At 39.4% G+C, this 23,550-nt stretch overlaps 2 protein-coding genes across 3 annotated transcripts; both read left to right on the forward strand.

Moving 5' to 3' along the window:
* The first annotated feature begins 14 nt into the window (after positions 1-14).
* AK6 (adenylate kinase 6) lies at positions 15-19,190 on the forward strand. The gene is made up of 5 exons (XM_080682705.1): positions 15-338; positions 2,431-2,523; positions 14,047-14,105; positions 14,215-14,360; positions 16,549-19,190. Exons 1-5 carry the CDS (start codon positions 311-313, stop codon positions 16,739-16,741), a joined length of 519 nt encoding a protein of 172 aa, XP_080538831.1. The 5' UTR covers positions 15-310; the 3' UTR covers positions 16,742-19,190.
* On the forward strand, positions 291-4,580 carry TAF9 (TATA-box binding protein associated factor 9). Of its 2 annotated transcripts, none has more exons than XM_080682703.1 (3): positions 291-338; positions 2,431-2,523; positions 3,549-4,580. In XM_080682703.1, exon 3 carries the CDS (start codon positions 3,566-3,568, stop codon positions 4,358-4,360), a length of 795 nt encoding a protein of 264 aa, XP_080538829.1. In that variant the 5' UTR covers positions 291-338; positions 2,431-2,523; positions 3,549-3,565; the 3' UTR covers positions 4,361-4,580. The 2 variants fall into 2 exon arrangements, with proteins under 2 accessions (XP_080538829.1, XP_080538830.1); XM_080682704.1 differs by having other exon boundaries at positions 331-766.
* Positions 19,191-23,550: the final 4,360 nt, after the last annotated feature.

Raw genomic sequence — 23,550 nt, forward strand, 5'->3', positions numbered from 1 at the left:
CGCTTCCGCGACACAGCCCGAAGGGCGGGGGCCCCAGAGGAGGGAGAGACTTAGGCAACTAGAGCGCTGCCTGGCTCAAATCACGGTTCCCCCCCTATTTTCCTGCCTTGAACCCTGCGATGACAGCGTGTCATAAAGGGCCAAGTAACCAATGGTCGATGACGGGACGGCGGAGATGGGTCGCAAGCGCCGCGCAGGGTCTTGATGACTCCGGGGTCACGGGCGCTTGCCGCCGCCCGCCCCTTCCGGCTCCTCCCTGTTGTGCTTAGGGCCCTCGTGCCGAGGTTCCAGAGCCTTCGCGTTGAGGACCATGTTGCTTCCGAACATCCTGCTCACGGGTCAGGGCGCGCGCGGGGAGGGGCTGGCCGGCGGGGCAGGCGACGCCGAGCGCCTGGGGCTCGGGGCGGCCGAAGGGGGAGCGCTCAGTGTTCCGTTTCGAGGCTGGTCGAGGGCCGCCTGGCGTGGCACTTGTCAGGCCCTCGCGACCTTTGCGGGGAGGGGGGCGGGGAACCCCACTTCTGGTGGCTCCAGGCTGCTCGGTGAGGTTGGAGAGAGGTAGATCAACCAGCTCCCCTTTCTGGCAAGCTGCCTCTTTTTCTGAATCTGGTATTTGTGTGTAAAATGGATGTTGGTATTTTTATTTTCCTGGATTGTCTTTGGCTTGTAGCGAGATCATGTCAGTAGCTCTGTTAGCGGTGGATGCCTAGTCCTTGGGCCTTCCTGGGCGGTCTTTCATTTTCCCTTTGTATCTGAGAGGCAGCTTCCGGTAAGAGTTCGATGTTTGTAGCGTAGGGTGTTTAATTTGCTGTATATGTCTGCTGAGTTAACATCGACTCCTCCCCCCCCCCCCTTTTTTTTTCTTTCAAGAAAAGACATCTACTGAGCTGACCTGGTCGTTTCTCGTAGGGGATGCGGTCAAGTTCCTGTAGGGTCCCTTTTGGGTCTTTGGATCCATACTCTCAGGGGGCCTGTTATATGTGAGGGGCACTAAAATGCCGCATGACGACTTTAGCTCAGACAATGTTTATTAAATTGTAGCAGTTACTTAGCACTATGGGGTATTAATGAAAAAAATCTAGTAGTGTAGATAGCAAAATTGAGACGCTCTTTGCAGGAAGAAAGCCATAAAGGTTTTATCTTTCTTTTTTTTTTAATATATTTTATTGACTTTTTACAGAGAGGAAGGGAGAGGGATAGAGAGCTAGAAACATCGATGAGAGAGAAACATCAATCAGCTGCCTCCTGCACACCTTCCACTGGGGATGCGCCCGCAACCAAGGTACATGCCCTTGACTGGAATCGAACCTGGGACCCTTGAGTCCACAGGCCGAGGCTCCATCCACTGAGCCAAGCCAGCCAGGGCAAAAGGTTTTATCTTTTAACAAAATCTTGTTGGCCACCCACAATTTTGGTTTGTTTCTGAGGCCAAATTAATGTTTAGCCTTTAAGATTCTGTAAGGAGGAAATTGTACATCTGAATTGTTTGGGTCAGTGTTCTGGTCTTTAATATTAAGCCATATTGTCAAAAACCTGAATGTGAGCATCTTATTGTAAACATGGTGAGTCCAGGTTTCAAACTTGGTGTGTTGTAGTGGTAAATGTTATTGTCTTGTATATAGAGACTTGATTTATCCCTGTTATCTTGGATTATAATGATTGAGTGTTGTTATTTCAGTGGCATTAAACCTGAACAGCTGAAAATTATGCCTTTGATTATTTACCTTGAAATGCAGTAGATTTTAAACAAAATAATACTAACTTACTTGAGTTTTATTCTGGAAATTTCCATGGTGGTGGCAGGCATTCTGTGAATTGGTATCAAGAGTCGACCAAGCCGAAACCGGTTTGGCTCAGTGGATAGAGCGTCGGCCTGTGGACTGAAGGGTCCCGGGTTCGATTCCGGTCAAGGGCATGTACCTTGGTTGCGGGCACATCCCCAGTGGGAGGTGTGCAGGAGGCAGCTGATCGATGTATCTCTCATCGATGTTTCTAGCTCTCTATCCCTCTTCCTTCCTCTCTCTGTAAAATATCAATAAAATATATTTAAAAAAAAAAAAAAGAGTCGACCAAGCCCCGTTTCTGATAAAATCAGATAAACCCGGTGAGGTTCTGACATCCAACAGGCTTTGTGTATGTTATTCACATAGGATGGCTAATTACAAAACTTTTCATTTCAATTGTAAGAATATATTTTTTAATTGAGAGAGAAAAATACCGATTGTTGTTCCACTTACTTATGCATTCATTGGTTGATTCTTGTATGTGCCCTGACCGAAGATCGAACCCAAAACCTTGGCATGTGGAATGATGCTCTAACCAATTGAGCTACCTGGCCAGGGCCTCAATTGTTAAGAATATTAAGAGGGGCAGATAGGTGGGTAAAGTCTAGTAAGTAATTCATGTACAATATTTTCTGTGGCTGTCTTACAGGTACACCAGGGGTTGGGAAAACCACACTGGGCAAAGAACTTGCAGCAAGATCGGGACTGAAATACGTTAATGTGGGTGATTTAGCTCGAGAAGGTAAGGGACATTTTGGTGTTAAATTTGTTTTTAAAGAGAGAGAAATAATAGAGTATTAGTACTGTACTGTGAGAGTGTACAAAAAGCAGAGAAAGATAGCCATTAAGGAATTTATATACTCTTTTTAAAATTGAAATTATTATTATTAAGTGTCTAAAATTTTGACTGTTACATTGCCTCCCCCACAATTGCCTGGCAGTTCTTGTAGATAGTAATAATTGGGAAGGTCATGAAGAGGTTGATTGGACTTAGGATAGGTAGAATCTGAATATGATGAAGAGGAAGAATGTTTTTTGTTTGTTTTTGTTTTTAATATATTTTTAAAATTGATTTCAGAGAGGAAGTAAGAGGGAGAGAGAGAGAGAGAAATATCAATGATGAGAGAGAATCATTGATCAGCTGCCTCCTGCACATCCCCAACTGGGGATCAAACCCACAACCTGGGTATGTTACCTGACTGGGAATGGAACCGTGATCTCCTGGTTCATAGTTTGATGATCAACAACTGAGTCACACTGTCGGGGGCCGAGGGAGAATGTTTTGAGATGGTTGAACACATAAAGGTTAGGGTGGTGCTGAGCATATCTGTGGAGTCAGCGATTATATTGATCTCACTGGAAGAAAAGATTATTCCGAACTCAGGCCGTAGGACATGACTGTCGTATGGTATTTTCTTACATTAATCTGATAATTGCATGTCTGCATGAAACTGCACATATCCTAAAATGATACATGTTTTTATTTATTTTACCCAGTTTCCCCTCAATCTTTGTCACTTTGTTATTCTGTCTTTAACTTTTTATATTCTGTAATGATTTGTTCAGGTAGGAACTCAAATAAATTCAAGTAAAGGGAACTTTAAGTGTGCCTCATTAAAATTAAAAAGATTTAACATATATCTTTAAAATATAAATATATTTTTAAACATATGACATTTTAAATTTTTTAAGTTCCTGACAGTTGCTACTTAAAGTAACTATTTCAGGTTTGATCTAATGTACATATTTTTTTCAAATGATCTAAAGTCTGATCACCGGATATCATGGAGTCTGGCAAGATGGCTTCTCCCAAGAGCATGCCGAAAGATGCACAGATGATGGCACAAATCCTGAAGGATATGGGGATTACAGAATATGAGCCGAGAGTTATAAATCAGATGTTGGAGTTTGCCTTCCGATATGTGACCACAATTCTAGATGATGCAAAAATTTATTCAAGCCATGCTAAGAAAGCTACTGTTGATGCAGATGATGTGCGATTGGCAATCCAGTGTCGTGCTGACCAGTCTTTTACCTCTCCTCCCCCAAGAGATTTTTTATTAGATATTGCAAGGCAAAGAAATCAAACCCCATTGCCATTGATCAAGCCATATTCAGGTCCTAGATTGCCACCTGATAGATATTGCTTGACTGCTCCAAACTATAGACTTAAATCTTTACAAAAAAAGGCATCTACTTCTGCGGGAAGAATAACAGTTCCACGGTTAAGTGTTGGTTCAGTTACTAGTAGACCAAGTACTCCCACGCTTGGCACACCAACCCCACAAACCATGTCAGTTTCAACTAAAGTAGGGACTCCAATGTCCCTCACAGGGCAAAGGTTTACAGTACAGATGCCCACTTCACAGTCCCCAGCTGTAAAAGCATCAATTCCTGCAACATCAGCTGTTCAGAATGTTCTGATTAATCCATCATTAATTGGGTCCAAAAACATTCTTATTACCACTAATATGGTGTCATCACAAAATGCTGCCAATGAATCAACAAATGCATTGAAAAGAAAACGTGAAGATGATGATGATGACGATGATGATGATGACGACTATGATAATTTGTAATTTAGCATTGATGCATGTAACATGTATATTTGATTTTGAATCCACTGTACTGAGATTAAACATGCATGCCAGATGTTTTCAAGTTGTGTTTTAGAAAACTTAGTATTTAATGAGAAAATATAGTTACAGTTTTTAATTGAGATGTTGTATTTTCTTTACTAGAAATCGTAATGATTTTTCATCAGCCTTTAAGAAATAAAGTTGTCATTCATTAATTTGATTGTTGGTACTTTGGCAATTACATTTTTTGAAACAATTTTATTCCTCATTATCACAAACAGGAATAATAGTTCTAACAACTTCAATTGTTGCAGTCTATTACCAATAGAGTGTGATCTCTAGTGTCTTCAGATATTTAAATCATAGTATGATCTCTCATGTATAAGTCACTTTTATGGGCCATTCTCTCAAATTACTGAAGTTAGCCATATTTCCTTTTTGGAGAGAACACTTGGTCAGGATTTTTATTCATAGTGAATCCTCATCTGTTTGGAATTATCTTCCTCAATTGCCCAAATTCTTCCTGGTCCTATTTTTCTATCCCTTTGGTTACATTTAAGTACCCTGGTGTGTCTTCCAGTATCTCTCCAGCTTAATTTTTTTCCATTATCCCTTTTGCAGGTCAGTTCATTCTTGCTTACCATAGTCTTGATATAAGTCACTATCATGCTCATATATATATTTCTTTTAATCCTCACCCAAGGACATGCTTTTATTGATTTTAAAGGGAGAGAGAAACATCGATTTGAGAAGCAAACATTGATCAGCTGCCTCTCACATGTCCCCTGACCCGGGATCAAACCTGCAACCTGGGTATGTGCCCTCACTGGGAATTGAATCCACAGCCCTTTGGCATACAGACCAATGCTCCAACCAACTGAGCCACAGACCAATGCTCCAACCAACTGAGCCACACTGGCCAGGGCTACCATACTCATATATATATATATATATATATATATATATATATATATATATATATATATATATATATATATATACATATACACACACACACACACACACACACACTAGAGGCCCAGTGCCTGAAAATGATGCACTGGTAGGGTCCCTAGTGGCTGGCAGCTGCCAACTGGGTAGTCTCCCTGGCCGCCTGCCGCCAGTGCCTGCCTCCCTTCCCCCTGCCAGCCCTGCCCTCTGGTCGAAGGGACAATTTGCATACTATGCTTTTATTATATAGGATATTTTAAAAAATATTTTTTTATTGATTGCAGAGAGGAAGGAAGAAGAAGATAGAAACATCAATGATGAGAGAGAATCATTGATTGGCTGCCTCCTGCATGCCCCCTACCAGGGATCGAACCTGCAACCCGGGCATATGCCCTTGACCAGAATCGAACCCAGGACCCTTCAGTGTGTAGGCTGACAATCTATCCACTGAGCCAAACCAGCTAGGGCCATGCTCATACTTTTAATCCAGGTTTGGCATTTAAGTTAGTAAAACTTAGGTCATTATTTTGCTATTGTATCTAGCTTTAAGTATCCATTTTATACCTATATGAAATCTAGTTTTCTTTGCCTATTGAACTTTACAGTTTTTGACAAGTGATTTCAGAGGCATATACTGTAGTCATTTTAAGTCATCCAGTTTGATCTCACCTCAATTTAACATTTCTAAACAATGAAGTTACTGTATAATCCAGCCTTGGGCAAACTACGGCCCGCGGGCCGGATCCGGCTGTTCTATCCGGCTGTTCTATCCGGTTCTCTTGCTCTCCCTTCTGCTCCTTTACTTTGAATTTATATTAGTTCACACAAACACTCCATCCATGCTTTTGTTCCGGCCCTCTGGTCCAGTTTAAGAACCCATTGTGGCCCTCGAGTCAAAAAGTTTGCCCACCCCTGGTATAATCGATCATGAATGGCATTGCAATGAACGGTAACAGTGGACCATTGGATCCTCTCCTACTTGTATTCACATTTTAGCCAGTTGTGTACCCATCTAATGGTGTATAGTGGGGGGGGGGATCTTTTTTCTGTCAAGGGCCATTTGGATATTTATAACATCATTCGCAGGCTGTACAAAATTATCAACTTAAATATAAGCCTGAAGCCAATCAGCGATTCTCATCACGGATGTTTCTATTTCTCTCTCCCTCTCCCTTCCTCTCTGAAATCAATAAAAAAAATACATTTTTAAAAATAACATTTCAACTATGGAGAGCAAGGAAGTGTAGCACTGACATCTTGTCCTTGGGGCTTAGCACAATATATTTATTAAATGAATGAAGATGACTTTCTGGCTTCAGATAAAAAACAAACTCCTAGTTAGCAAGTGAGAGAATATTTCAAAAGAGGAGCAGTTTGTGATTGACAGAAACATGGTTTGTGCTAAGAAAGTGAGAGATCAAATAGAGCTGGCTATCAGGGTAACATAACTTTACGTGGAAGCCCAGCAAGCATGTCAAACATGTGGGCCACTGGCCTAAAGTCTAATTGTGGCTGAGAGGGGAGTGTTTGCAGGGTAGGAAGGCATGAGAAGTAAATAAAGCCAAAAGAGCAACTGGTCTACTTTTTCAAATCAGACAAAACCTAGCCTTTTTAATGCAACTGCTGGAGATAAAAAAAATTTTTAGAGTCTGAGGTTTCTTTAAAAAAACCATAATCAGTTTTGTGTTCAGTGGAATAAAATAATTATGCCTTGAATACATTTATTAAAACTTACTGTTCCTTAAAAAAAAAAAATATTTCATTAACTCATTCTTAATGCCTTGGCAGGGCCAGATCAAATGATTTCTTGGGCCCTAAATGTTCCCCACCCCATATAGTCTCAACCATTCTTAGTATTTTTATTGATGAGATAGAATTTAAGCTTAAAGGAAAAGTGTTCTCCCCGTCATAATGCCAAGGTAAAGGATTTCTTGTCTGACTTGATATGGTGTTGAATGAGGTACTTTGTAAAGTTTCTCATAATGTACCAGATTTTTTTTCCTCATGCCATTTGAATATATCAGGATCTTTTTTTTTAATGTTTTTATTGATTTTAGAGAGGGAGAAAGAAATATTGATGAAGAGAAATATCAATCAGCTGCCTCCTATACGCCCCCTACCGAGGATTGAGCCCACAACCCCGGGCATGTGCCCTGACCAGGAATTGAACCTCTTGGGGCATGGGATGACACTCAATCCACTGATTCATACCAGCCGGACTGTATCTTATCCTATATAATAAAAGCATAATACGCTAAGTGTCTGGTCGGCCATTCAACCAATCAGAGCATAATAAGCTAATGATATGCTAAGGCCGCTTAACCACTCACTATGATGTGCACTGACCACACCAGGAGGCAGATGCTCTGACTGGTAGGTTAGCTTGCTACTGGGGTCCAGCTGATCGGGACTGAGCGAGGCGAGCCGGACATGCCTTGGAGCCCTCCCATGGTCCCTCCCTGGCTGGCCAACCTCCTGTGTCTCCCCAGCCCCAATTGTGCACTTGTGGGGTCCGTTGCCTGGCCTGCACACTCTCACAATCCAGAACCCCTCTGGGGATGTCAGAGAGCTGGTTTCGGCCTGATCCCGCAGGCCAGGCCAAGGGACCCCACTGGTGCACGGATATGTGCACCAGGTCTCTAGTTAGAAAATACTATGAGATACTCAGCCTCCTCGTGTTTTTCAAATGGTGATATATTTTAAAGAAAACAACGCCATCATCTATAAAGCCATGTGGCGCTCAGCTAGGGGTGATTTTGCCCTTCAGGGAACTGGGGTTGAGGGAGTAGCTAGTTTGCATCTTAACGGGTAGAGGGCAGTGATTCTGCTAAACATCCCACAGTTCACATCTCCCACTCCTATAAAGAATTGCCAAGTTCAAAATGTCAGTAGTATTTGAGGTTGAGATGCTCTGCTATAAATAAGACTTAAAACCACTTGTTTTAAACAACTGTCTAAATGGGCATTTATTACCTTCCTAACAATCATGTTGAATTGCTCTATTACAGTTGACCTTCAACAACATGGGTTTGAATTGCATGGGTCCCCTTATATGCATATTTTTCAATTGATGTGTGCAATTCAACTCTGGTTGGGAATCTGTTTATGTGGAGGGCTGGCTAGTTATACATGGACTTTTTACTTTGTGGAAGGTTGGTTCTCCTAATCCCTGCATTGTTCAAGGGTCAACTGTAAGAGACCATCTTTATGCCATTTGGAATCCAGGCAGGAAAAATTAGTTGGGAAATTAAGGTTAATAAAACTATTGTGTGGCTAAGAATGCTTTTCTTATCCCTGTTCTTACAGTCTCTCAGATTCCTCCTTCATTTCTTTCCCACGTACAATCACTTAATTACATTTACCAGCATCCTTAATTTTCCTGCCACCAGTTTATCAGTCTGAAGCCTCTGTTCCTAACCCCAGGATGTCTGTAGGTCCTGACAAAGTAATATTATATTGACACTGGGTTCATTTCAATGAGAGATTGTAAAGCATAGCTGGGCCCTCAACACTTAGAATCTACTGGTGGCAAACTGCTACTGTTTTTATGGGAACCACTAGCTAAAGATTAGCTCACAAAGCCTGCAGTATTTACTAACTTGCCCTTTCCAGAAGTTTGTCATCCTCCCTCTGACCTCTTATGTGTTCCATCTTTTCCCTCTACTGGAAGCCTTTGAAACTAACTTCATTGGCCTCTCCAACACTGTTCTCGATTTTTGCACCTGATCCTCTCCCACCATATACATATACCTCTTTCCCTGGTGATTTCACTGCAGCCATCTTGTAATTCTGCCCCTCCCTCTAGTAATCTCACTCAGGAATAGTCATTCCCTTTTAATGATGACTCTTAAGTTTATAATTAACACTTAAATGTACCATCTGGATAGTTCCCAGACATCTCTAAATTTGTGTTTAAAAAGCACATGCAGCCAAAACCGGTTTGGCTCAGTGGATAGAGCGTCGGCCTGCGGACTGAGGGGTCCCAGGTTCGATTCCGGTCAAGGGCATGTAACTTGGTTGCGGGCACATCCCCAGTGGGAGGTGTGCAGGAGGCAGCTGATCGATGTTTCTCTCTCATCGATGTTTCTGACTATCTATCCCTCTTCCTTCCTTTCTGTAAAAAAATCAATAAAATATATTAAAAAAAAAAAAAGCACATGCAGGCCAAAACCGGTTTGGCTCAGTGGATAGAGCGTCGGCTTGCGGACTGAAAGGTCCCAGGTTCGATTCCGGTCAAGGGCACGTACCTTGGTTGCGGGCACAACCCCAGTAAGGGGTGTGCAGGAGGCAGCTGATCAATGTTTCTCTCTCATCGATGTTTCTAACTCTCTATCCCTTTCCCTTCCTCTCTGTATAAAATCAATAAAATATATTTTAAAAAAAAAAGCATATGCAGGAGTTATCCCTGACTCTACTTGCTCACTCCTGATTCCTGTCCTACACACATGCAAACACATGCACACACTACACGGGTCCGTTTGACCTTTAAATCTTGATAGTTTGTCTGAAAAATCCCTGGTAGCTGTGGCTCAGTGGTTGAGAGTAGACCTAAGAACTAGGAGGTCATGGTTCAATTCCCTGTCAGGGCACATGCCCAGTGGGCTATGTCCCCAGTGGTGGGGAGCAGGGGGAAGGGGGGTGTGGGGTGCGTGCAGGAGGCAGCAGATCAATGATTCTCATCAATGATTCTCTCCCTCTCTGAAATCAATAAAAATACCATATATTCATTGATAAATCTAATAAAACATTATATTTTAATGATTACCATATATATATATAGCGGGTATGGGTGGGAGGGTGGGAAGAGATCAACCAAAGAACTTGTATGCATATATGCATAACCCATGGACACAGACAATAGGGGCAGGGGGTGGGGGGCCGGCTAGAAGAGGTCAATGGAAAAAAGGGGACATACATAATACTTTCAACAATAAAAATTAAAATATATGTGTATATATATTATAATTTTCAGGTTACTTGTCATTTTATTATAAACTATGAGGGAAGGACTGTTTTTTTTTGTTCACTATTATATCCTCATTACCCCCAAGTCACTGGTACATTGTGTTTGATAAATGGGTTTTTAAATGAATGCTTGAAAGCTTGTATGACACTATTTTATTCAAGTACAGTATATTAACATGATTTAACAAATCCTGCATTTCAGTATAGCAGTATAGACATTAATTCTAAAAGTTAATGTTGCAATAATTGTCTGTATTTTAGACAGCATATATTTTAAAATATTTCACTAGTCTTTTAATAGTCAAGGATTTAATACTGACCAGTGGGCTTGGTTGGAGCATTGTACTGTACACCAAAAGGTGGTGGGTTCAACCAGTTCCCAGTCAGGGCACATACCCTGGTTTTGAGTTCGATTCCCCGTTGGGGCACATATAGGAGACAACCGATCAATGTTTCTCACATTGATGTTTCTCTTTTCCTCTCTCTAAAACAATAAAAAAAACCCACATACCCTCTGGTGAGGAAAAATAAAAATAATTTTAAGAGTCAAGGATTTAAAATATGAAGGAACCTCACTCAGCCTACTCCAGACTCCCACACAGTAGAGAATCAGCTATAGCTATTCTTATATTTTGTGGCATGTAAAAAAATACAGTATTATAGCTGAAATCGGTTTGGCTCAGTGGATAGAGCGTCAGCCTGAGGACTGAAGGGTCCCGGGTTCGATTCCGGTCAAGGGGATGTATCTTGGTTGCGGGCACATCCCCAGTGGGACGTGTGCAGGAGGCAGCTGATTGATGTTTCTAGCTCTCTATCCCTCTCCCTTCCTCTCTGTAAAATATCAATAAAATATATATTTTTAAAAAATACAGTATTATAAAAATACACAGAAAAACTCCCAGTTTTGCCAAGGCCGTTTTGGCTCAGTGGATAGAGCGTCGGCCTGTGAACTGAGGGGTCCCGGGTTCGATTCCGGTCAAGGGCATGTACCTTGGTTGCGGGCACATCCCCAGTAGGAGGTGTGCGGGAGGTGGCTGATCGGTGTTTCTCTCTCATCAATGTTTCTGGCTCTCTGTCCCTCTCCCTTCCTCTCTGTAAAATATCAATAAAATACATTAAAAAAAAAAAAAAAGAAAAACTCCCAGTTTTACTAATTTATTTCCATCTTTTGTTTTTCTTCCAATCTTTGTCCCTGTTTCAGATAACCATGAATTCTGCTTTTTATGTTTTACCACTTATAAACATTTATCATGTTGCTATTTAGTTTGTATTACATAGTACTTTTAACTACCTTATACTTACTTCTTGAACTTTATTTAATTACATAGCATTTCATCGAGTTACTAGTAGTATACCAAGATTTAACTATTGGGACTTTTTTGTTGTTGAACATTTTTTTATATATATATATTTTTTTATTTTTTACAGAGAGGAAGGGAGAGGGATAGAGAGTTAGAAACATCGATGAGAGGGAAACATTGATCAGCTGCCTCCTGCACGCCCCCTACTGGGGATGTGCCCGCAACCAAGGTACATGCCCATGATGGGAATCGAACCTGGGATCCTTCAGTCCGCTGGCTGACGCTCTATCCACTGAGCCAAACCGGTTATGGCTATTGTTGAACATTTTAAATCACTTTATTACTTACAATCTTTTTCTGATTAGAAATTAAATGGTAGAGGAAATCCAAGTGGGTATATTTTTCTTTTTAAAGTTATTTTAAAAATACATTTCTAGAGTTGATTTACTATAAATGTACATATACAGCTAACAACAGGCATATAAAGGGTCATTTTAACTTATACCCCTTTAATAGCTGGGAAAGTCCAACATTTTTCTCATGTATTTTTACTCTCCATCATGTGTGAATTCTTACTCTATGTTAAACTACTTATTTTTATCTTGATTTTTAAGGTCTTTGTATAATCCATATTTCAGTACTTTGTCCTACATAATATTTCTCCCACTCATTTTTTCTGTTATATTTTTCATTGAACAGAGATTTAACTTTTTTTAAAAAATATATATCTTTATTGATTTCAGAGAGGAAGGGAGAGGGAGAGATAGAAACATCAATGATGGGAGAGTCATTGATCGGCTGCCTCCTGCACACCTCCTACTGGGAATCGAGCCCGCAACCCAGGCATGTGCCTTGACCAGGAATTGAACCTGGGACCCTGCAGTCCGCAGGCCAATACTCTATTGACCAAAACCAGGCAGGGCTAACATGTTTTATTTTATTTTTTATTATTTTTAAAATATATTTTGTTGGATTTTTTTACAGAGAAGAAGGGAGAGGGATAGAGAGTTAGAAACATAGGTGAGAGAGAAACATTGATCAGCTGCCTCTTGCACACCTCCTACTGGGGATGTGCCCGCAACCAAGGTACGTGCCCTTGACCAGAATCGAACCTGGGACCCTTCAGTCCGCAGGCCAATGCTCTATCCACTGAGCCAAACCAGTTAGGGCAGGGCTACATGTTTTAATTAGTCATTTTATTTCTTCACAAACTCAAACGAACCATTCCTTTACAGATTAGATACATTTTCTACTAGTTATATTTGGAATTAAGAAATTAGCTCTTTAATCCACCTAATTTATGGAATAAAGATATAGATTGTTTTCTAAATTATTCACCAATGTTCCCTACACCAAGATAGTTTAATTTTTTAGGCTTACAGAGTTTCTGCCCAAAGAGGCAGAGGCCACATTAGGGTGCTGGAAAGGTGGGTGGCTCATGTACCCTGACTCAGTCCACATACCCTCCAGGCAAGACAAAGAGTTACAACTGCCTCTGGCCTTCCACTGACCCTCAGGACTACCCTTTCACTTCAGAACTTATGCTCATTTTAACCTATTTTAACGCATGTCAAAATATTAAAGGGGAAAAAGTGGTAAGACTGTAGCCCTTAGACATAGATGGCTATAAGGACGATCTTAGCCTGCTTTATTACATAACTCCTAGGGATTCAGGTGAAGGTGCAATTGGTATGTCTCACCTGCTGAAGTAAGACTCACTTTGAAAGCCAGCTTTGATTTGTTGGAATCTTTTTTTTTTTAATGAGTTTATTTGAACCAAGCTGATGACATGCCGGGAAGCAAGATCTCAAATGCTCCCTGGAATGTTCTTATGTCAGATTTAAATCAGTCTTCTTTAGACTGTCCATCATTCTTGTTTTGCCTTCTGAAATAAGACATTTAACCCTTGACTTTTGGGGATATTAGAAATCTAGAAGTAAAGATATTGTTCAGGAGTATCTGGATACTGACTCTCTTTCCCCAAACTCTATGAAGGTGTGACCTCAGTGACAACAGGATTCATTTCTGAATTTGAGAACCTGTTGTTTTAAAAAAGTTTCATATCCTTGGCCAATTATGTTTGGAACTTAATCTTGTGTTAATGAGTGTGAAATTGTTTGTATACCTGTGTCCCCTCTTCCTTCCAATATGTAGGTCACCAAAATTAATGCTGTTCTCTTCTGATAGCCCTATAAATTCAGAAATAGCTACTATTAATTCTTTAGTTGGTGTCAAGTTTGATAACTAAAACAGTTTCAGATTTGTGGCCATCAAATTTTCCCTCTAGACAAAATTCTAATTTATTAGTATTTTTCACAGTATCCATGTGATATCTATTGTCTTAGTGTCCTTCATTGTCTCTAAAAGAGTGATGATATATTTCCCTTCCTAAAGTCTAGAATTAATTGAATATTACTGAAAGTTACTTAGAAAATACTACTTTAACAAGCCAATGCAAATCTCTTTCAGGACAGTTATATGATGGCTATGATGAAGAGTATGACTGTCCTATTTTAGATGAAGATAGAGTAAGTATGAATTTTAAAATAAAATACACATTTAAAAATTTTTAATTGGAAAATTGACATCAGTTTTTTTAAGGAGCACTCACCTTTTTTTCCTCCACCTTTCTTATAGGTAGTTGATGAGTTAGAAAACCAAATGAGTGAAGGTGGAGTTATTATTGATTACCATGGTTGTGATTTCTTCCCTGAACGCTGGTTTCATATAGTTTTTGTGCTGAAAACAGATAACAGTGTGTTGTACAAAAGACTTGAAACAAGGTAAGAAAGGGAATACATTGAATTCTTAAAGTATAATATAAACTTCTTTTTTAATGTTATTTTATTGATTTTTTACAGAGAGGAAGGGAGAGGGATAGAGAGTCAGAAACATCGATGAGAGAGAAACATCGATCAGCTGCCTCCTGCACACTCCCCACTGGGGATGTGCCCGCAACCAAGGTACATGCCCTTGACCGGAATCGAACCCGGGACCTTTCAGTCCGCAGGCCGATGCTCTATCCACTGAGCCAAACCGGCTAGGGCTATAATACAAACTTTTATTGAGATTCAGAAATTGGCCAGTGTGACTACTTTATTTGGTCTCTACCAACATTTTGAATGTAAGAGAAAAAGATGCTTACAAAAGATACATACAAATGCTTGTATAACACAGGCGTTTGTATAACTGAGTGAATACCTCAACTGACAGTTTGATATAAGTGAAATGTACTATAGCAACCTTTTTAATATGCTTTTTCCTTAATGTAAAACTTTGCTAGGAAAACATCTAAGCCAATAACATAGTCTTTGCTATTGAATGAACATTACCCAAACACTGAGCCACACCGGCCTGGCAGATTGAGGCCTGGCCGGTGTGGCTCAGTGTTTGAGCATCAACCTATGAACCAGGAGGTCACGGTCTGATTCCCAGTCAGGGCACATGCCCAGGTTGCAGGCTCTGTCCCCAGTTGGGGGGTGCAGGAGGCAGCCAATCAGTGATTCTTATTATTGATGTTTCTATCTCTCTCTCCTTCTTTCCTCTCTGAAATCAATAAAAACATATTTAAAAAATATACATATTTGAGTTAGTCCTCCAAGACAGAGTCACAATCCACAATAACAAAAAAAACCCAGAACAACCATTTTTGAGGAAAACATTTTCCCACTGTCTTCTTTTTTTTAATTTTTAAATGTAGCTCAGTTGAGCATCTTCCCAATACACCAAGGTTGCAGGTTTGATCAGAGCACATACAAGAATCAACCAATGAACGCATAAATAAGTAGAACAACAAATCAATGTTTCTCTCCCTCTCTTTCTCTCCCCCTACCCCCAATCAACAAAAAAATTTACTGTGTTTTTATAAATAGCCAAAGATTAAGGCATGAAAAAACTATGAGAGCTAGTCATTTTGTTTTTAGACATTGAAAAAGTTATAATAAATTATTGTTTTTAAAAGACAGCTCTATTGAGATAAATTCAAATACCATACAATTTACCCATTTGAAGTGTACAATTAAATGGATTTTAATATATTACAGAGGTGTGCATCCATTACTACAACCAATTTTCTTATTTCTTTTTTTAAAATATATTTTTATAGATTTCAGAGAGGAAGGGAGAGGGAGAGATAGAGACATCAATGATGAAAGAGTATCATTAATTGGCTACCTCCTGCACGCCCCCTATTGGGGATCGAGCCTGCAACCTGGGCATGTGCCCTTGACCTGAATCGAACCTGGGACCCTTCAGTCCGCAGGGCGATGCTCTATCCACTGAGCCAAACCAGCTAGGGCACTACAACCAATTTTCAAAAATGTTCATCACCCCCCCCCCAAAAAAGGCTGTCTTTTCATAAAATTAATCATCTTTTAAGTAGTTCCATTTAATTTTTATTGTTATAAGATTTAAGTAATTCAAGTTTGAATTTTCTTTATAATTTTCACTAGCTAATTGATGGGCTAATTTATATACTGCCTAAAGATTACTTGTTTATTTTTTCTATGTCTTTGGAATTTGTAAAGTAGAAATACATCTGTGATCAAGTACCCAAATTAGTATATAGTATTTCAATCATATGCATTTAATTTTATTATATGCCATCTATTTGTTTCATCTGTCTATATCTTAACTCCTCTAATTCTATTTAAAATCTAGGACCATATCTATAGACTTCTTATTTATCTCATAGCTCAGAATCTGGCTTGAGATAGATATTTTTGCTACCTGAGTGACTGACATAAAGTCAGGGGGAAATAAATTTCAGACAAACCTAAACATTGGTCTTAGTTTAATGCTCTTGACAAAGAAGTCCCTCATTATAGGTGACAGGCTATTTTCTATAGGTAAGGAGACTACAAGAAGTATTTTTGCATGATTTTTCATATATTCCAAAGTGTCCAGTTTCTGGTATGTTCCTAAAACTTCAATTAATGCCATTTGTTTGCTTATCTTCTCTCTGCTTTCTAGGGGTTATAATGAGAAGAAACTAAAAGATAATGTTCAGTGTGAAATTTTTCAAATTCTTTATGAAGAAGCATTAGCATCCTACAGTGAAGAAATAGTACATCAGCTGCCCAGCAATAAACCAGAAGATCTAGAGGATAATATCAATCAGATATTGAAATGGATTGAGCAATGGATCAAAGATCATAGCTCTTGAGATACAAGACTGGCCACTTTATAATCACTATTAATATTTCTCTGCCCACATCATGTAAATTATCCATTTATTAGGAAACCTTTTTTATTAAAATTGTGCTGCAGGACTAGTAAGTGGATAGTATAAAGGTTTATATTTGGGTGTGTTTTTTTCCATAAGAAAGTATAATGAATATAACTTTATTAGAGATTGAGAATAAAAACTGTCATTGTTTAATGCTTCAATTGCTAAAGAATAAATAAACCTGACCAAATGTGTGGAAGGATATCATTTAAGTTTATTAAAGAAGAAAATGAACATGATCTCGTAAAATAAAATTAAAGTCTAAAGATAAAGCACCAGAGTTTCCATTTTTTATTTATTATTCCCTTTTAAGGAAAGGAGGGGTGGTAATACTTATCTATATGTATAAAAGCCTAATATGCTAAGTGTCCAACCCATCGCTTGACCAATTGCTATGACGTGCACTGACCACCAGGGGGGCAGACGTTCCGACCAGTAAGTTAGCTTGCTGCTGGAGTCTGGCCAAATGGGACTGGGCAAGATGGGCCAGACATGCCCTGGAGCCAACCTCCCGCAGTCCCTCCCCAGCCTCTAAAATATTTCTTCTAATTAATTTCCTTTCAGTGTGCATGCATTTGTGCACCGGGCCTCTAGTACTCTATAAAATACAAAAGGTCCAAAGTATACTGGAAAGGTAGTTTTCTCTCCTAGGCCATCCCTGTTCTTCACCCATCCATATCACTTCCCTTTAGGAAATAATAATTTCTCTTCAGATATTTTATGCCTGCACAGTGTGTGTACACATTTTTTTAAACGTGGTAGCATACCATGTTCCCTACTTTTTTCATTTAATATATTTTGGAGATTATACCATCTTAGAATCTACATACCTCCCTATCCTTTTTTAAAAAATTGCCCAACTGGTGTGGCTCAGTGGTTGAGTGGCGACCTATGTATCAGGAGGTCACAGTTTGATTCCTGGTCAGGGCATATGCCCTGGTTTCTTTGGGCTCAATCCCCAGTGGAGGGTGTGCAGGAGGCAGCCAATCAATGATCCTCTCTCATCATTGATGTTTCCCTCTCCCTTCGTCTCTGAAATCAACAAAAAATATATTTAAAAAATAAATTAAGGTATAATTCACATACCAGAAAACTGACCATTTTAAAGAGTATAATCCACTAGTTTTTGTCATATTCACTAGACTGTGCAACTATCTAATTCTGTAACATTTTCATTACCCCACCCAAAATAAGTCCCATACCACTCACTTCCCATTCTTCCCTTCTCCCAGCCCCTTGCTATCACTAAGCTTTGTCTACATGGATTTGCATATTCTGGACATTTCATATAAATGTAATCAATTCAATATGTGGCATTTGTATCTGGCTTCTTAGCATAATGTATCCATGGTGTAGCCTGTTATCAATACTCTATTCCTTGTTATGTGGAATAATATTCCACTGTATGGCTATACCACATTTTGTTTATCCATTCCATCAGTTACACTTTGGGTTGTATCCACTTTGGGTATTGTGAATTATGCTATGAATATTTGTGTACAAGTTTTATGTGGATATATGTTTTCAATTCTCTTAGATATATTTCTAGGAAGGAAATTGCAGAGCTATATTGCAACTGAATTTAATTTTTTGAGCAAATACCAATTTTTTCAGAAGTGGTTGCATTACTTTACATTCCCACCATTCATGTTTTAAGTATCTAATTTCTCCACATCCTTGCCAACACTTGCTACTGCTCAAAATAGCCATCCTGTGGATATATTATCATATTTCATTTTGTTTTGATTTACATTTCCCTAATGACTAAGAGATTCATTGTTTAAGGAGCCCCTTTTCATGTGCTCAACCACTGAGCAACACCGGTTGGTGGGCATGAACGGCTGTTTTCAGAAGACTATGTTGTTTTGAGAAGTCTATTGTCTTTTCACTACTAGGATTCATTAAATTCTCTTGCTAATCAAGTGATTGCTCATTAACACTAATATTGACTCATAATAATAAATGAGATTTCCCTTCAACAGATGGGAGATATTGGAGTCTAATACAGAGCTACACACATTTTATGAATTTTATAAATATTAATATACTCACTAATTTCAGCCTAGATTTCATGTGAAACTAGTGACAATGCTTTAACAACATACAGTTGTCTTAAAAATAACATCATTTACTGTTTGTCTCTAGTCTTAGTCAAACCTACTTGTTAACTTTTTGTTTAAAAGGGATGATTTAAATCAAATTTAAGAAGATAAGTGTGTGGGCCCTGGCCAGGTGGCTCAGTTGGTTAGAACATTGTCCCGATACACCAAGGTTTCAGGTTCAATCTCCAGTCAGGGCACATACAAGAACCAACCAATAAATGCATAAATAAGTGAAATGACAAATCAATGTTTCTTTCTCTTAAATCAATAAATAAAATATGATGAAATAAAAAAGATAAGTGTGCCAAATTTCTAATCATTTTATAATTCTGTAAATTGGACTTCTTAATATGATATCTTCAGTTTCTTAAGAGTACCTTAAGATAATAAGCCTTGGCATATGCATAACCAATTATTTCTTTCCCTTATGCCCTTCTTGGTATATTTTTATTTTGTGTGCTTTGAGATAGGGGTTTGGCCTTACTTCAGCTATATTTCTTCTGGCATACTAAGCATATCCTACCACCAATCCTTACTAACATTTAATTTGTCTTTAACACAAAAGTGATAGGGGTCAAAACTGCTGAGAACTGTTTATTCTTTCCTATGGAGTGGGAAGAGGGCAAGGTAAAAAAAAAACACTTTTTAATAATTTTAATTGTTGTATATGTGAGAAACAATATGAAAATTCTTTATATATACCAAGGCTTTTACTTAAAACTTAGTTCCTTAACCCTTTTAATGACATAAATCTAGTGACAATCTGATGTAAGCTATAAACACACTTCCTCCAAGAAAATAAAGATATACATATTACTACAAAATGTTGCTTATATTTTTCAAAAATTTACAGACACCTGAAATCCACCCAGAGATTCATTGTTTAAGGAGTTAATTTTTATGGAAAGGGGATTTAAAAAATAATTTGTGAAACAAGACTAGTGAATAGAAAAGCATATTAGTCATCCTGCAGGTCCTAGCCAGTGGATTAAGCAAGAAAATAAAGACATGCAGAGCTGAAAGAAATAAAGACACGCAGAGCTGAAAGAAATAAATTATTCTCAGTCAACATGGTTACCTATGTAGAAATTCCAAAAAGAATCCACACAAGGAAGAGAAACCAAGATGGCGGCATAGGTAAACACCTAAACTGCTGCCTCGCACAACAATTTCAAAACTACAACTAAAAGACAAAACGGACATCATCCAGAACCACAGGAAGGCTGGCTGAGTGGAAATTCTACAACTAGAAGGAAAGAGAAAAGCACACGGATACTCAGAGGAGCTGCAGAAGGCAGAGGTACCGAGGCCCGCGTGTGGAGAGGGCTGGCAACTGAGTACACGGCTGGCTTTCTCAACCGGGAGGGAGACAAAAGCTCCCGACAGCTCTGAACTCCAGTTCCTGGCGAGACTCTGGGGACCCAGACTCATTCGGGGAGAAACTGATCTGTCTGGCAGCGGGAGAAACTTGAGAGCGGCTTTCTCTCAGAAGTGCTTGCAGCAATTACCGCAGGACACTGAGACCCAGGGGCCTCTTAGGGCAGGGCTGACGGGAAGCCATTGCTGTCTGCTCCCCCTGAGACTCCGCCCCATCCAAGCTGAGCACAGAGGCTTTTGCAAGTCTTGTCTCATAAAGGTGTCTCCAGCACAGAAGTTCTCCCAGCGTAGACACAGCTGATCCTCATAGCCACTTGGCCTGGAGGTCAATTCCTCCCAGTGATACCAACAACAGTCAAGGCTTAACTACAACAAGACTGTGCACACAGCCCACAAAGGGGTGCACCAAGAGTGTCCACCTCAGGTAACTGGGGAGGCTGAGCCACTGGGCCCTATAGGACACCTAGCACACAAAGCCTCTCTATCAACTCAGGGAAGCAGCCAAAATGTGGAGACAAAGAAACAGATCACAAATGAAAGAAATGGAGGAAAGCAAACGACTGGATATAGTGTTCAAAACCACGGTTATAAAGTTTTTCAAGAATTTTCTAGAAAAGGCCGATAAATTTAGCGAGACCCTCGAGGATATGAAAAAGGACCAACTAGAAATTAAGCATACACTGACTGAAATAAAAAATATTACACAGAGATCTAACAGCAGACTAGAGGATCACAAGAATCAAGTCTAAGATTTGAAATACAAAGAAGCAAAAAACACCCAACCGGAAAAGCAAAAAGAAAAAAGAATCCAAAAATATGAAGATAGTGTAAGGAGCCTCTGGGACAACTTCAAGCATACCAACATCCGAATTAAGGGGGTGCCAGAAGAGAGAGAGCAAAATACTGAAAACCGATTTGAAGAAATAATGACCGAAAACTTCCCCCACCTGGTGAAAGAAATAGACTTACAAGTCCAGGAAGCGCACAGAACCCCAAACAAAAGGAATCCAAAGAGGACCACACCAAGACACATCATAATTAAAATGCCAAGAGCAAAAGACAAAGAGAGAATATTAAAAGCAGCAAGAGAAAAACGGTTAGTTACCTACAAGGGAGCACCCATACGATTGTCAGCTGATTTCTCAATAGAAACTATGCAGGCCAGACGGGAGTGGCAAGAAATATTCAAAGTGATGAATAGCAAGAACCTACAACCAAGATTACTCTACCCAGCAAAGCTAGCATTCAGAATTGAAGGTCAGATAAAGAGCTTCACAGATAAGAAAAAGCTAAAGGAGTTCATCACCACCAAACCAGTATTATATGATGAAAGGTATTCTTTAAGAAGAGGAAGAAGAAGAAAAAGGTAAAGATAAAAATTATGAACAACAAATACATATCTATCAACAAGTGAATCTAAAAATCAAGTGAATAAAAAAATCTGATGAACAGAATAAACTGGTGAATATAATTGAGTCAGGGACATAGAAAGGGAGTGGACTGACAATTCTCGGGGGGAAAAGGGTGTGGAGGGTGCGGGAAGAGACTGGACAAAAATCGTACACCTATGGATGAGGACAGTGGGGGGGGGCGAAAGGGCAGAGGGTGGGGTGGGAACCGGGTGGAGGGGAGCTATGGGGGGAAAAAGAGGAACAACTGTAATAATCTGAACAATAAAGATTTATTTTTTTTAAAAAAAGAATCCACACAAAAGCTACTTGAACTAATAATTGACTGTTGGCAAGGTCACAGAATATCAGAGCAATACACAAAAGTCAACTGCATTTCCATATAGTAGTGAAACGATTGGAAATTAAAATTAAAACTATAGTACCAAAAACCATGATGTACTGAGGTATATGTCTAATAAAATATGTGCAATATATGCATGCTGAAAATTCAAATGAAAGATTCAATTAGATGGATATACCAGATTCATGAATTACAAGACTCAATATTAACGTGTCAGTTTTCCCCAAATTGTTCTATAAATTCAATCCCAATAAAAATCCCAGCATAAAATAAAAGTTGATAAGCTGATTCAAAAATTTATATGGAACCCTAAAGGGACAAGATTAGATAAACAATGCTGAAAAAGAAGAAATATTAAAAAAGTTAAAAGTTTTATAGTACCTCATTTCAAGATTTGCTATAAAAAGTATTAATCGAGCCCTGACCAGTGTGACTCAGTTGGTTTAGTTTCATCCCATGCATCAAAAGGTTGCTGATTTGATTCTTTGTCAAAGCACATGCCCAGGTTTTGGGTTCGATCCCCAGTGGGGGTGCCTGCAGGAGGCAACCAATCAATGTTTCTCTCTCACATTGATGTTTCTCTCTCCCTCTCCTTTCCTTATGCTCTAAAAAATAAAAATCAATAAAATAGTCAGGTTGAAATTTCAAAATGTGTTTTTAAAAAAGTTTTAATTGAAGAAAAATTATGTTTGGTTTGCAAAGCTATTGAATATGTTTATCATCCTAAATGACATAGTACACAACTGACTTTACAGTTATAAATATACTAGAGTCCTGGTGCACGAATTTGTGCATGGGTGGGGGTCCCTTGGTCTGGCTGGCGATCGGGGCCCATGGAGGGGCGCGCAGCCAGCCAGGGGGAGGGATCACGGGAGGTTGTCTGTGGGAGCGCACTGACCACCAGGGGGCAGCTCCTGCATTGAATGTCTGCCCCCTGGTGGTTAGTGCGCGTCATAGCAACTGGCTGACTGGTCATTCAGTCATTTGGTCACTTAGGCTTTTACATATATAGACTACTCTTCTATGATAATTGTAAGTCCCTAAGCATCTAATAAGCACATAGCATTGATCTTGTCCTATTATCAGGAGAAATTTTAGAGTCTCGGTTCTATCTACTTTTCCATATATCTAGGTATGTTTGCTTTTGAAAAGCAGCTGGTTAAGGAAAATGTGGACTGGATCTGGAGAAACACTAAAAAGAAGTTGGCTACTGAGAGGAAAGGGTTTATTAGTTTATTTCCAAACCAAAGTAATCTTTAAATCCAGCCAAGTTTTTTCACCACTACGGAGTCCCTTCAGGTATTTCATGGATGTTGGTGTGGACAAAAAGGGGCTACCTACTAAACCTGACAATCTCAAGGGAAGTTTGCATGGTGGGCCTTAAAAACTCGGAGACTGAAAGTAACCACATAGGATGTTCTGAACACAAAAATTCCTAACTAAAAGCGAGTCATGGGGGATAGTCACGTCCTAGGTCTGTAGCTTCTTTGACAAAGGTTAGTCTTTACCTGGGTG

This window comes from Plecotus auritus (genome assembly GCF_963455305.1).
Source record: "Plecotus auritus genome assembly, chromosome: 7".
Taxonomy (NCBI): domain Eukaryota; kingdom Metazoa; phylum Chordata; class Mammalia; order Chiroptera; family Vespertilionidae; genus Plecotus; species Plecotus auritus.